This window comes from Podarcis muralis, chromosome 2 (genome assembly GCF_964188315.1).
Source record: "Podarcis muralis chromosome 2, rPodMur119.hap1.1, whole genome shotgun sequence".
NCBI classification, from domain to species: domain Eukaryota; kingdom Metazoa; phylum Chordata; class Lepidosauria; order Squamata; family Lacertidae; genus Podarcis; species Podarcis muralis.
This window is the reverse complement of record NC_135656.1, coordinates 43,485,061-43,499,961: the sequence shown is the minus strand read 5'-3', so window position 1 is coordinate 43,499,961 and position 14,901 is coordinate 43,485,061. Positions and strand designations below refer to the sequence as shown.

Here is a 14,901-nt window from a genome sequence, read left to right as displayed (position 1 = left end):
TAGCCTACTTTCCATAATTTGTATTTGCGCAGCTGGGCCCCCTATACCTTACCCTAAAAAAATTGGTTGTAGCAGGATTTTCCCCAGGCTTAGTTCTATTTTATTTTTTTGCTTTTTTGCCATTCCCAAGACCCACACAAACTATTATTTTGTTCCAAGGAACACAGGCTTTGTCTGGGCAAGGAGTCCTGTTATGGTTGCTTGCCATGCAAAAAGTCCAGTTCAGCATCTTATAAACAGATGCAAACGTGGATTGAGCAAATGGACCCTCATAGGAGCCAGGAGTTGTTATCCTTTAAACCAAAAGCCTCTGATCTTCCTTCACCCCATTCCCATCCTCAATATGCAGTTATGTTACTGAAGTCCAGCACAAAGCGCAGCATGCAATCACTTCTCAGGAAGAACGGAATAATAATTGTGAACTCGACAGTGACCTAATCTGGAACTCCCTACAGTGGCTACCAAGTTGAAAGCAACGAAGGATCAGCACAATGGGAATTCAAAGTCCTTTACTATTTTTTACTGAAGCAGAATCTTCCCTTACACACAGTTATCAGCCACAGAGCTGTTGCTTTCATTGTAAATCTTCTTGGGGGAGGGGGGGAATCAATCCTAATTTATTATCTACTCCCAAAGGTACATTGAAGTCAGAATGAGGAACATAAAGACTTCCATGGCCTCAGACAGAGTTCATCCATTTCAGCATCCTGTTTTTGAGAGTGGCTAGACTGCCAGCTGGCTGTCCGAGGTAGACTGCCTCTGAATCAGGTGTGTCCATTTAGTTTATCATGGCAAACAGCTAGTGCTAGACCCTGCACTGGAGCCAGTGGCCATCACGTCATACAACAGCCTTCCATCAACTATCTGACAAAGCATAGTTTTTTTAAAAAAATCTGTCCTTGGTCTGTTTGGCAGAGGTGGAAGCATAGCCTGTATGTAGGGAAGAGATGGACTTGCCACAACACAAACAATTCATACCTCCCCTCTTCCATTTAATTATAAAGCTTCAAGTATTTTGGCCTTTCCTCAAAGTATTTCAGATGCTTAATTGCTTTGATTGCCTTTTTGTGTGTGTATGCTGCAGGACAATGCATTGGGTCCCACCATTAGAGGTTAAATACTCATAGTTAAACAGGAGCAGCACATTATTGTTTTAAAAGATCAACTTCTGGTTGTAAGCACCACAAACATTGATACCTCTAGTATGCCAGTCCTGAATGAATTTGTTCTGTAGGGATGTTCATCGTTGACAACCCAGCTGCTTTTGGGTTAATCTCAATTTAAATGCCACATAGTGCTGAAAGTAGCTAACAATCTTGTACTCAGCTGTAGGTTCTACTCACTTCGACTGAGCTTATCCCACGGTAAGCAGGTATAGAACTACAGCCTAAGGATCCTCAGAGTGTAAGAGCATCTGTAGGGCCTAAGATGCTGGTGCTGCATTACGGCTTCCATCATTCCTGGCCATGCTGGCTGGAAGTCCAACTTCTGGAGGGCTACAGGTCCTCCATCCATTTTAAGTCAAGGCAGCACATTTGGAAACAGAACAGAGGACATCTAGAGGCATACGTACTTATAGCTCAACCACTTGTAGTCCCAAAGTTGGACAGTTCCATCCCATGTTCATCAGCAAATGCTAGTTGCAATCACTTATTCAGAGGGAAATCTGAAGAATTAATAGGAAAGCTGCAAAGTCCATTAGAAGCATGTATTTTCTTAATTATCCTCCGTCCACTTCTTTCAGGTGGGTATGTGGGCTTAGATTGCATCACCATTTCCAAGGAGAAGCCCATGAAATATCAAGCATTTCCTTGATATTTCAACCATACACCCAAGGCATCACTGATCAGCAGTTTGAGGAATGACCACTTTGCTAGAGGCCTAGTTGGTTAAATGGCCCTAGAATATTTCCCACTTCCTGCACCCCCATTCGCTTTTCACCACCTGTGACATATTGCTTCTGCAGCAACATTGAGTGCTAGACCACCCCTGCACCATGATTGAAATAAGGATTTTAAGCAAGTTTAGGGAAATGTCTGTGATTCAGTCTCTGACTAGGTTAAGTAACTCTTATGTATTCAATTCAGGTAGAGCAGAGCTTTCCAAACTCTGTGTAGCGACACCTTAGTGTGTTAGTGTGTCGTGCAAATGTTCCCCGCTCTCTTCCTGGTGCTGGAAATGGGTTAGTTTAACCTCCGGTTTACTAGCAAAACTGAATTACTGTGTCACAAAATGATGCATGTCTAAAAAGTGTGTCGCCAACATGAAAAGTTGGGAAAGCTCTGAGGTAGAGGGCGCCAGGTGCGAGGTCTCACACTGAAGTGGGTGCACGTGATTCCCCAGCCCAGTCCATCCCAAACCTCCGGTTTCAGCTTCACATCCAGACTAGATTTCAAATAAAGGTTGAGATGAAACTTCATTGGAACTGAGTCACCCAAAGTAATGGAGCACTTATTTGACCAGCTGTAGTATTAAAATACTATTTCTCCTCATTAGAATGGTCCAAATTAATTCCTAGCCTTTAAGTGTTTAACTTCCGGTCGCTAGATTAGCCTAGATCAACATAAAAGACTGTGCCATATGTTGTGTCCACCTTTACTAAGGAAACTTCGCCTTTGGATTTTGTAGATGTTGAATTAGTGAACACAAGCCCGGTTCACACCTCAGCACAGCCTTAGCCGAGGCCATTCCCCCTGCACAAATTTCTAAAACCTGTATGTTACTACCTGGGCCCATTGCCAACCAGCTCAAGCCTAGATTCCCAAAGCACAAATCTGTTTTTTAAAAAACCACACAACCAGCCAACACCTTATCTGTGTTTTCATCAGCACAAGGTCATGTATATCAGCCCTTAAACTGTACTACAGTATATCTAGGAAGTTAGGATCCTGAAGCCCCTTTCCGTCTTGTCTCTTACTTGAACTACCCTCTGCACTGACAGGCAACACAACCTTGTCCCATCCAAGCATCACAGAGGAATTTTCAGAACACTGCGCTGGAACAGCCTTGCTTGGCTTTGTCCATTCTAATCTACACCTTTCCACTGTGGATTATTAATGTCCTCTCCTCTTTCCACCCTGGCCTGGGTCAATAACAATGAAGTAAACGGGCAGCCCAATTCTGTAGCCCTACTCTGTTCCCAAAAGGACAGCACAAAGAGTTGGAAAAATCATTCCCACTGTTGAGTCATCTAAATCGGTTCCTAAGGCATTTCACCTCCTATGGCAGCTCTTTTGACAACTGGTGGCCAATAAACAGAATACATATTAGAACCCAAAAATCTTGTTGTTTTTTTATTCCCAGCTCTGGACAAAATAGTAGGGTCTAGTGCAATAGGGGGCAACATGCAGCCGGTATGTAAGCCCCTGAGGCACTTTTGTGCTACAACATTGAGAACCTCTGCTTTCAAAGTTCAAACAATAGGTTTCTAGCCCTCATGGTTCCAAATAAAATTTTGAGAACATAAATTCAGTGTGCTCCTGTCTAGCTGTGCATTCCTCTAGGCATGCATATTGGGTTGTGTCTCGAGCTACGTACGCTTCTCTGTTTCTGAGTCACAACTAAACAGGGTAGCTACTGTCTATCCACTGATCCTCAAACTGTACTAAGGGCCTGTCTACATTCCAAATTTAAACCAGTTTCAACCCTCATCTGCCACGGCTCTAAAACAACAAATTCTAGGAAGTGTCGTTCTGTAAAAGGGTCTAAGATACAGTACTACAAAAGAGTTCTCAGCAGCCTCACCAAAAGGTTTCCATTCCTACAGTTCTTTACAGAAAGCCGTGACAGTGAAACGAGTTTCAAACTGTTTTGTGAAACAGATACTTGCTAAGCAACTGGGGTACTCAAGAGGTGTGCCCTGAAAAATCACCAAGAAAGCTCAGATTTTGTGTTGTGTGCCATAGCTAGATCCTCTCCATTTGATGTGCACAAAGAGCCAATTACACTATAGTCTTTTTTACCACCTCCTCTTGCCGTTACAGTCTACCTTTGTGGGCTTGGCCTGCTTTAACAAGAGGAGATCCTTTCTTAAGGCAACAAAAACCACCACCCCATTTTTTGTAACTGAGAACAGGGCTATGGACCATTTCCTTTCCTTGCTTTCCTTTTCAGTCTCCGAAGTGTTTGCTCCACTTATATTATCTGCTATAGAAGCACCAGCTAAGCCACCTGGTTGTGAATATAGACAGACAACGAGTCATCTGCTTCTGCCACTGCAAAGAGACCTTCCCTAAACCCTAAGTGTTTCATTTTAGACCTCCTGGTGATGGTGCAAATGTTACCACACTTTTTACCCCAGTTGATTATAGCATTGAAAATTGAGCCAGAACTCCAGAGTTCTGCTCCCATCCCTGGACTAGTCAGAATACATCCCATAAACCGATTAGCAACACCACTAGGTGACATCACCACCCTCAAATAAAAAAGGAGAGAAAAAGAGAGCAGAACTCAGGACTTCCACCTCTTTTTACACATACTTTTGTCCTTTAGACACATGTTCATTTTAGGTGATCCAATACCCCTTCCAGAAGGCTGGGAATACTAAACCAATTGGGTTTTTTTCCAGTTTAAATATTTATATTTTTTTTAAAAAATGGGAAGAAAGAAATAATAAAAAGCAGTTGACTCCGGGCAACGACCATGAAAACTGGAAGAAAAGCCTACCCAAACAGAAAAGAGAATAAAAAGATATTTGATTAAAACCTCCTGACACCTTCAGCAGGCTCTATCTTTGTCTTCTTGAGAACAGCAACAAAGGGAGGGGGAGCAGGTAGGACCACCAAGTGCTACTGTGGTTACTGTTGTTGTGGTGGGGAAGGGGAAGGGGAAGGGGAAAGGGATGCTGAAGCACAAATTATCTCAGTTAAACTGCGGCTGGAAAGAGGGACAAAAACCACATCTTTCCACCCTTTCCCAAGAACAGACAATGCACTATGGTAAGTAAAATGCTGGGGTAAGTAACACAGACAGGTTGGGAGAAGGGTGGGATTTTTTTTTTTTTTTGCAGCCCTCCCTCCCTGTCTTTCCTATCTCTGGACAATCAGGGTAGAGAAGCCGCAAAGCCTGGATCATCATTTCTGTCCTCCCCACCATTTTCACAAAAATCTGGCCAAAGTCCTTCTTCCCCTTCCCACACAGCTGCTTCTCTTTGTTTTCATGGAGGCAGAGAAAGGCTGAAATGACTTGAGACAGTAGCGGTTGGCAGAGTCCCCGTTCACTTCTCCCCACCCAAGCTCTCCAGACCCTTCGCGAGCTGCGCCCGTCCTCCTCAGCCCATGAAGGAGTCGCCCTCGTCCTCCTCAAAGTGGCACTGCTGCAGCACCTTGATGTGGTACTCGTAGATCTTGAGAGCAGGCCCCAGGCGGATGGAGAGGCCGGTCAGGACATCGGTGCGCTGCATCAGCAGAAGAGACTTCCCATCGATCTCCTGCAGCGGGAGCAACAGAGGGACAAAACAACAGGGCGTTTAGGGCACAGGGACTCCCCCCATTAAGAGACAGAATATAGATTACACACACACACACACACACACACACACACACACACTACTTTTAAGAAAGCAATAGTAGAGATCTGTATTAAGAAGGAATCCCCCTCCTCAGTGAACTGGAGGGAAGAAGGAAAGTGTTCTTTAAATCTAGACAAGCTTCCAGGTTGAGGAATGGATATGATTGAATTAATGCACATTTTTTTGCCTATCTTGAATGCTTAGCCCTTCCCCATCCTTTTAACACATATTTAAGCATTATCAATTACGATTCATGCCACTGGTTTAACACCCGGCCATCAACCCATTAGGCCTCCAACACAAGCATAGCTGTCAATTTTTCCCTTTTCTTGCGAGGAATCCTATTCGGAATAAGGGAATTTTCCTTTAAAAAAGGGAAACGTTGACAGCTATGAACACAAGTCACCAGGAAATGCCCATCCTAAGCAGAATTTCATATTTTGAAATAGTCACAAGAGTATTTTTCAGTCTTTTCTATCTGAACACAGCGCATAGGAAGCACAACAACACCACTCTCTGTTGAGCTTAGGTCGCAACAGGGCCTATGGAAAGGTGGCTTGAAGGCGCAGATGTCCATAGACAGCATCCAGCTCACAAGGTGGGATGCTTCTAAGTGCAGATCCCTGAAGAGGGAAGCCTGACTTTGGCCTTGGTTGGTGCCATTGACAGCTGTAGTTGGACCAGGCAGAGAGCCTTGATTACAAGAGGAGAGAGGGCTGAAGGAGCCAAATCCCATGCTAAGGGAAAGAGGCCCATGATGCAACATGCAGAGGGGGATGGGGAAGACATGTGTGGGAGAACACTCTGGATGCTTCCTATGAACATAAACACACATTCAAATAGGATTGCTGAGCTCTAGTAACTTTATTTTTCCTGAAGCGAATAGCCATTCGGAAGCACTGGTGGGGGGGCAATATGGATAACTGAAACAGATCTCTAATCATTGGCAAGCACCTCTGTTATTTGCAAGGCAGGTTTTTTAGCACGCAATAAAACCCCACGGTGACTGCTGCTTTGATGTACAATCATATGCACCCTGGCTCGTGTTTTACATTTGACAAAGAGCCCCTAAGCAACTAGGAACTGAGCGTGCACACATGCCAGTCCCTACCCTGTTAAACATTCAGTGCCCATGCCATTCAGGGCCTTCTATTTCATTAAGAGTTCAACTTGAGCATTAATCCCCAAATCTTTCACTTGGTATCCCAAGGTTCTCACCTGTTCTTGAAAGGCAGATGCTTGCTCAGCAAAACCAGCTTCTGTGAAATAATCCACAACATCACTCACAGTCCATTCCACTGGGTCAGAAGGCTTCTCCTTCACTGAGCTACAAGGAGGAGAGAGAGAGAAAAGAGAATTCATACCCCAGGCATCCAATGGCCTCCTGCTCCACAATGTGAAGGGGACTTCTCACCAGGAGTTAAAAAGAAGCGAGTGCATGCATGGATCCAGAGTGGGCAGAGGGTGGCAGATCATAAAAAGAACCCAACTTGAGCAAGAGACAAGTTTTTCTGTACGGGGCCACCCAAACCCCACCCCAGTAATTTATTATGTGTATTTTTAAACCACACTTCAAATATACTGCGGGAAGGGGAGGGGTTACAAGAGTAAAACAAAATGTGAATAATAAAGTCAAATGCCGCAAAATGACAGAGAGCAAGAACTTCATCTCAAAAGCTTGGGTAAATAAAAAAAACACCTGCTTGGAGCTGAAAGGAAAAATAGCATCTTGTCAGGGAAACATCTTTGGGCAGAAGATGTTTCATCACTTGCTGGGGATCCACCAGCAAAAAGAAACTTTCTCTGGTTGCCACCCACCTCACCTCAGTCAGTGAGGCATATCTGGAGACAGATGGCCCTTCAAGTTCCCTTTGAACAGGACCCACTAATGGAATGGAAGCCAGTGCAGCCGCATAGCACAGGCAAAACATGATCCTAACCCCCAGTCCCAGGCAGCAATCAAGCAGCTGCATTCTATATGAACTGCAGCTTCTGAACAGTTTCCCAAGGCAGCTCTATAGACAGTGCATTCCAGCAGTCTATCTTGGAGGTTCCCAGAACATGGGCGACAGAGGCCAGGCTAACAGGAAGCCTATCCCAGCAAACAGGAAGGGAAGGCCCCCATTGAGAGGCACCAATATGGCATCACAGTCACACGAATATGGCAATGTGCAAAGCAGCCTAATGAGGAAGTCTAAGTATTTCAACCCCACTGTACCTGCTTCGGAATCTGAAGGGCAGCAGCAACTCATTTCCTCCAATGAAGGAGGGAGGCAGCTGAAGAAACATGCAGGACTAACTTACTGCTTCCTCCTCTACTGCCACCACCTCAGCAGCCCCTCATTCACTCTGACAGCAGCTTCATTTCCCAGAGTGTGCAGAAGCTAAGTGCTGCTGCTGCTCCTTCTCTTAAGAACCAGCTGGGGTGAGGCAGCAGCTACAGCTCCTCCCTCATTTCCATAAGCACCAGGGTAGAATGAGGGGCAAGCTTACCCAGATGAAAGCCCTTCTAGATGCAGTCAGCCTTTACTCACTGCTGAAGACGTCTTGTCTGGTCCTTTTCTAAATAGGTGGTGGCACTGATGGCAGGGGACTCAAGTGTTCTCTCCTTACAGAGGCTCATAGGTGAACTAGCTGTCATTAAACAAATGGGTTTTCGGTGCCCACTCAAAACTTACGTGCAGCTGAAGGGTCTCCCATCTGCCTGGATGCCAGGTCTCCCAGGGGATGAGGGCACAGAGGGCTCAGTACCTGCAACAGCTGGTGACACTGGGAGAAAGTAAGAGAGAGGGAGGAAAAAAACACACAAATGGGAATGGGCCTGGTTCTCTTACATAGCAATGAGGCTTTAACTAGCTGGTGAATGAATTTGTGCATGTGTATGTGCCTGGAGCCCTTTTGAGGCAGAGAACAAGAAGCCAGTTTTAATTCCCATGGCACAAACACCTGAGAGCCAAAGCCATCTTCCCACAATCCGACCCCCCCGTTCCTCATCCACCCATAATACCACTGACCTGGCCTAGGGCTCCTAGGCATAATTCTCAATAGTGAGTTGCACAATGACGCCAGGGGTCTATTTACACTTGAAAAACCTGTGCAATAATCTTATCACCATCTCCAATGGTTCCTCCATTAGGATCTTTTACCATATCCCTCTAGGGCCTGGGTCTCCCAAGAAAAGTCAAGCTTAGCCAACTATTCCCCCCGCCCTCTGCCACTCCCTCTCACCCACCCTATACCCTATACCTGCTCTGTCTGGCTGCTGATAGGCGCTGCCATCTTTCTTGCTGCCCCCCAGATGGTGACAGGCACTTTCTCCAGGCCAAGAGGCCTTTGTATGACATTGCTCATTTCCTTCATGGTGGGGACGCTCTGATCCTTTGTTCAAGGGCTGCTCCTCGAGGGAGCGCAGGTCTCTGGTGAGGGCACTGCTGGGTGGGATCTCTTTCCCACCATGCTTGCTGTCCTTACAGTCCCCGTTCACCTGGCCCATCCCAGGTCTGCTGTAGTTGCTGGCCTCATAATCTTGTGCCACCTCTGAACCTTCAGACATGGTGGAGGCTTCATCCTCTTCTTCTTCTTCCTCCTCTTCTTCTTCTTCACCTTTGACCTCCTCGCCTGCCTTCTGCAAACATAAAAAGAATACATATATATATTTACAAATCCAGGCCCTGCTTCCACAGCACCCCAGACTAATCACCCCTGTGTCTAACTCTCCAGGCTTACTCAATGTTGGTGCCTCAAGTTCCTTGTTTCACTTTTATTGACTTTACAGTACTGTCCTACACATAATTGTTGTTAATGGTGCTTACTGCCAGGCTAAGGGTGTATGGGATTGTGGCCTTTTGCTAAATCCTATGCCAACTTTCCTGGGAGTTAAGTACCACTGACCTCTGTGGCTGTTACTTCTGTCTAGACATATAAACAGGATTGCACACTTTGACAACTAAGCCAATCTACTTCCAGGTTACAATGTAATTTTACTCAGAGCCATTTCTTGTAATCCTGCTTCAGTTTCCCCTATTTGTTCAAAATGAGTTACTGTACAGTGGTACCTCTGGTTACACACTTAATTTGTTCCGGAGGTCCGTTCTTAACCTGAAACTGTTCTTAACCTGAAGCACCACTTTAGCTAATGGGATTCCCGCTGCTGCCGCGCCGCCAGAGCACGATTTTTGATCTCATCCTGAAGCAAAGTTCTTAACCCGAGGTATTATTTCTGGGTTAGCAGAGTCTGTAACCTGAAGCATATGTAACCCAAGGTACCACTGTACTTGGAACCAGTGGTGTTGCTAGTCTGGGTAAAGGCCTCCAAAATACTACCGCAAAATGCTCAGAGGCTCTTTGAAACACAGCAGGAGCCTTCTAATCCAAGAAGAGATGGAATCAAACTTCAGCCACACCATCCCTCCACTTGGCTTTGTTGGGCAGATCCGCCTAGATTTATGGAAATCTATTGCCATCCTTGTAACAGAAAACTTGCCAAAAATAAGAGAGAACCGAAAGGGGCTTCTTTTTACTGGACTGTAATTGTATTCTACCCTTGATAATTGCTCTGATCCTTACTGGATTGGGTTACATTCCAGAGCTGGTCACCCTCCTGACCAACACCACATGATTTCTCCTTTTCTGCTCCCCCCTCCGCTCCCCGTTTGCATTCGCTGCCTTACTACTCCCACCACCTCCCGACCTTATTGGAGGTTACAGAACCCTTTAGGTCAAGCACAAACTGACTCTTTGTTCTGTGTTTATACGGAGCCTGGCACGGCCTGAGTTTGGCGGGGGGGGGGGGTGGCGAGGTCGGAGAAGGGGCCACTGTCCAGGGCCCGACGTGCATCCTCAACGCCGCACAAATGTCACCGGAGGGCCACGCACGCAGGTGAGCGGAGCCTCTCCACACGCCCGGGGTTGGTTCTTACCCGCTCCCCAACTCGGCCCCGCAAGTTCCCCGCGGACCAGGCGGAGTTGTGCCATCCAGCGGCGGCCTTTCCGCTCACCTTCCCACAATACTTCGGAACTGCACGGGAGAATGTCGCCCCGTCGAAGCCCAGGCACCAATCGTGGCGCCCCCTCCCGTGCCAAAGCGATTTGATTGGGCGCTGCCCATAACTCTTCCTCCCAGACACACGCACACCTGCGCGAGCGCCCGCTGACAACATTCGGGGGGCTGGGCGCCGTCTGCCCTCCCCGAAAGCGGCTCCTCTCCGGCGCCCGCCCCTCCGCTCCCCCCCCCCCCGCGCGCCCAGTGTTCGGGCACCCCCTGCGCGCGCACTCCTCCGCTAGGTCCGTTTCCGTCCTGGGGAAGCTCACCTGTTCCCCTCAGCCCGTGCGCCCCCGCCGCCCCGCCCCCACCCCTCTCCCCCCCGCGCGCGCCGCGGCAGCCCCTCACCTTGTTCCTGTAAGCCCTGGCGCTGGGCGCCCGGGCCTGCGCGCCTCTCTCCGCCCTGGGCAAGGCGACGCTGTTGCCGCTACCGCCCCCGCCCCCGCCGCCACCCAAGCGGGTCCTCTCCAGCCGCTCCTCTTGGAGCAGCCCCTGCGCTCGGCCTCGAGTCACTCGGCCGCCCCCCGGCGCGGCGCCGTCGCCGCCCAAGTAGCGCACAATCTCTCGCAGGCTGACGGGGGAGGGCTCCTCCGGGGCGGGGGCAGGCGGCGGCGGTCGCTCCCGGCCGGTCCGACGAGGAGGCGGCGGCTGCGGCGGTGGCGGCGGCGGCGGAGGTGGCGGCGGCGGCGCGGCTGGCTCCGCGCGGGGCGCTGCACGCTGGGAGGACCGGGGCGTCGCGGTGGCGGCGGCGGCGGGAGCGCTGGGCGGGGAAGTGCGGGCCGGCCGCTGCGGGGCCGCGGGGCTGGCGGCGGGCGTTCCGCCTCGCCGAGGCGGCTGGACCCGCGCAGCGTTGCGGTACGAGATGCTTCCCTTGTAGCTGACGCGGAGCACGGCGCGCTGCTGGATGAGCTTCTCCAGCTCGGCGCGGGTGCGCTCCGGCTCCGGGCCGTGCCGCCGGCGCACCATGCGGCAGATGCGCTCCAGGTCCGGGCGCGCCTTGCGCGAGCGCAGCGAGTCGATGGTGTCCAAGATCCACTCCTGGTAGCGCGGCGCCTCCTGGCCCGGGGGCGGCGGCGGGGGCCCGGCCATGGTGTTGCCGCCTCCCCCGGGGCTTCGCTGCCCCCGTGCGCCGCTCCGCCTTGGCCTCAGCTCTTGCCCGCGCGGCGCCAACTAGACCCTCCGCCCGGCAGGCGCTGCTGCTGCTGGAAGCGGCGGCGCGCGGGCTGGTCCGGGCAGCGCGAGCTCCTCCCTCCCCTTCCCCCAGCCGCACGCGCCGCCGCCTCCACCACCGCCCGAGCGGGACCCGCAGCCGCTTAAGGAGGCGCTGTTGCCTCCCGTAGCCTCCCTACACTTGGCGGCTTAAGGTGGAGCAGGAGAATTCGCAGCGTCCCCTTAGCGGCCGCGCCGGCTGGAAAGGGCGCTCTCTGGCCGCCTCAGGCAGAAGTCAACAGCAGGAATCCGGCGAGTACATAATTCTTTTTTTTTTAAAAAAAACCAAAAACTCGCTGGCTGTTCCATTTATAGCAGCAGGAGTTTCAGCGGCGGATTTCAGCGGAAAGTGGAATAGAAGTTTTCCCCTCAGCCTGCAACGCTTAGCTTTCCTCTCAAACGCCCGTCTTCATTTGCCCAATTTACGAACCTGACCTCCTCCTAGTCCACATTTATTCACTCAAAACTACGGCGGTCAGCGTCCACGCCCTTGCTTAATCCCGATCGCTGAAGGTTTGTCCTGCCTGCCCCTGTACACTTGTATTTCCTGACTACAGCAGATAAATGCGAGCGCTCAAATATGGAAGGAGATCAGAACCTCTATGTTTTGCTTTGTGTTTTTTTTAAAAGGCGGCTGTAAAGAGAGGAAAAATGTCCCTCCCAGCCACCACTCCTTCACTTCCTATGACATTTGCTTTTGCAGCCCTAGGCTACACCATTAAGGTTTCAGTTCTGTGCACAGAGAAGCAAGCTCCACTGAGCATAGTGAGACTTGCATCCAAGTAAATACACAGAGGTCAGACTGGACTGAACTCTTGCGGTTGTCACAACCAGTTGTCCTCTGGTCACACTAGGATGTCCTGCTGTAAACTCTCACAGTCTTGGGTACCCTCCTCCGACTCTTGTTCTCATACACTAGAAATGTTAGAAAGGAGGCCCTTAGATTTCACAATATGTTGCATTTTGATTACTGTACTCTTCTTTTTGGCCAGGACCCCAGAGTTTATGATGCGATGACATAACAAAACATAAGCTGCTAAAACATACCAGTTTAAGAGGATAAGTAGGATCAGAAAGGGGAAGCTTGTACCTGTTTCTATTATGGTTAAGCAATTAATTGTAACAGTTGGATTCCCCCCTCCCCACAGCCCCAGAAGTCAGAATCTAAGCAATGCTAGGAATATTGACTATTGAATTTCAAAGAGATGATACAGGAAATCTGCAGTAGAGTGACTGAGGCCTTGAGTATATTTTCTCTGTACTGATGTACGGTAGGGCTGTGAAATTTTCACAAGATGCCAAAGGCTAGCACACCACACTGTTCATTTATTTGTGAACACGAGTTGCACTAAAGCATATCCATAGTAAATAGTGTGGTAGTTATTGTTCACGTAAAAGTCAGCAGTGCACATCAGCACCACCAACTTAAGCTATGTCTGGTTGAAGTCAGTGCTATTGTCCATCTTCTCTACCTGCTAATTACTCAAGTCCTGACCAAGCTGGACCAATCTTCATCACAGTCACTCTGCGGCTAAGCTACTACCACCCCTTGGGTAGTGCTAGCTTGCAGAGGAAGGGCAGTGCTGCAAAATGTTGTGTACGCTCCACTTTTCAAGCTGTAGGTCCTTGCACAAAAGGGGAGCTACTACCAGGCATAGGGGAACCCCAAGATTTGTAGCAATACCCAAAAAAAAAAAAAAAATTGTGGAAAAAACCCAATGGAAGGAAATCTCAAAGCAGACCAATGAGAACAGCATGCTCAGGAGCCAGAGACTGACTAACTGGTTTGAGGGAGGGAGTGGTTGGAATATTTAATAGCAGCACTCAGCAGTGCATCATATTGTTGCAGCTCCAACTTCTATATATATTTCCAACAACACATCACAATAGCATGGCCAAGAATTAGACTACAGAGGCTACGTAAATAGGAGCAGGCTCGGTTCTCGGTGAGAGATGCGTTGAATGTCTATGCCGAGTGAAGCAACCTACTGAACTATATAGTAGATGAGTTCCTGCTGTACACTGCCCATCATAAGAGAAATACAGTAGTGATCTGCTTTATGCCTGGGGCAGGAGCAAGAAGAGGGAAAAAGTGAATAAGGGATCCTATAGAACAGAATCCTTTCCTTGATGATTCTGGGGGAAAACAAAAGCATCTGCTTTGTATGTAGGTCCCAGATGCAATCCTTGGTGGCTCAAGGTAGGACTGGGGGGGAAACCTTGCATCAAAAACCCTAGAGAGCCACTGCCAGCCAGTGCAGACAGTACTAAGCTGGATAGACCAATGATCTGACTCAAGAATCAGGTAGCTTTCTATGGCCCCAAAAGCAAAATGGATAGTATAAATTGAACAGCCATGCTAAGTTACCATGAGTTCTAACATTGCGCTATAGACTACTTCTATAAGTTGAGGACAGCCGATAAGGATATGTTAAGATCAAGTGGGTAGCTTTCATGAGTAATATTCCCAGTTTCCACAAATTGCAATTAGGGCAGAATAACAGGGTTTTGTGTCTTCTTAGGCTGCACCTGTTTAACTCAATACTTTCCCCAATGCTAATCCTGTGAGAATTTCCAATCCACCTCAAATCATAGTTTTTCCAGTTATGGCACAGGTAACATGATTTAGCAGTGATGTGGACTGTGGGAAGCAGTGGCTTTGATCCACCCCCATTACTGATGGGAAAGAGGCACTGGAAAGGGAAGCCAATATGCCCATGTTCACAAGCTGAGTCAGTGAGAGGAAGTGGTCAGGAATGAACTGCCTTCATGCCATCTCTTTTTCAAGCCCTCCCCTCCCTTCCAGAGGTTGGAATAAAGCACTGTAGCTTTCAGTATGTTTTGAAACTACCAGTCCACTTGTTTTACTTTAAAACTCCCAGTGTGTCAAATGAATGATCTTTTCCAAACCGAAGCATTTGTGCCCTCCAGAGAGATTTCAAGAGCAACCGCCTTGAAAAATTGCAGTAGCATTTTTGTTACTCTTAACATCTCTCATTTGTGGTTTTCCTTAAAACACCAAGGTTCAAGAATTCCAGTATTTGCTGGCAAGCAAATGCAAGGTTTCCAGGCATCCTGAACAGAGACAAGAGTATGCCAAATGTAGCATTCCTCTTGAGTATACAACTTTAACATATATACA

At 48.5% G+C, this 14,901-nt stretch overlaps 1 protein-coding gene across 1 annotated transcript; it reads right to left on the bottom strand.

The window, feature by feature from the left end:
- Positions 1-4,449: 4,449 nt before the first annotated feature.
- Positions 4,450-11,831, bottom strand: SAMD1 (sterile alpha motif domain containing 1). The gene is made up of 5 exons (XM_077924373.1): positions 10,899-11,831; positions 8,756-9,134; positions 8,188-8,278; positions 6,728-6,836; positions 4,450-5,428 (listed from the first exon to the last, which is right to left on the bottom strand). The coding sequence occupies exons 1-5, from the start codon at positions 11,637-11,639 to the stop codon at positions 5,270-5,272; spliced, it is 1,479 nt and encodes a 492-aa protein (XP_077780499.1). The 5' UTR covers positions 11,640-11,831; the 3' UTR covers positions 4,450-5,269.
- Between the last annotated feature and the right edge of the window lie 3,070 nt (positions 11,832-14,901).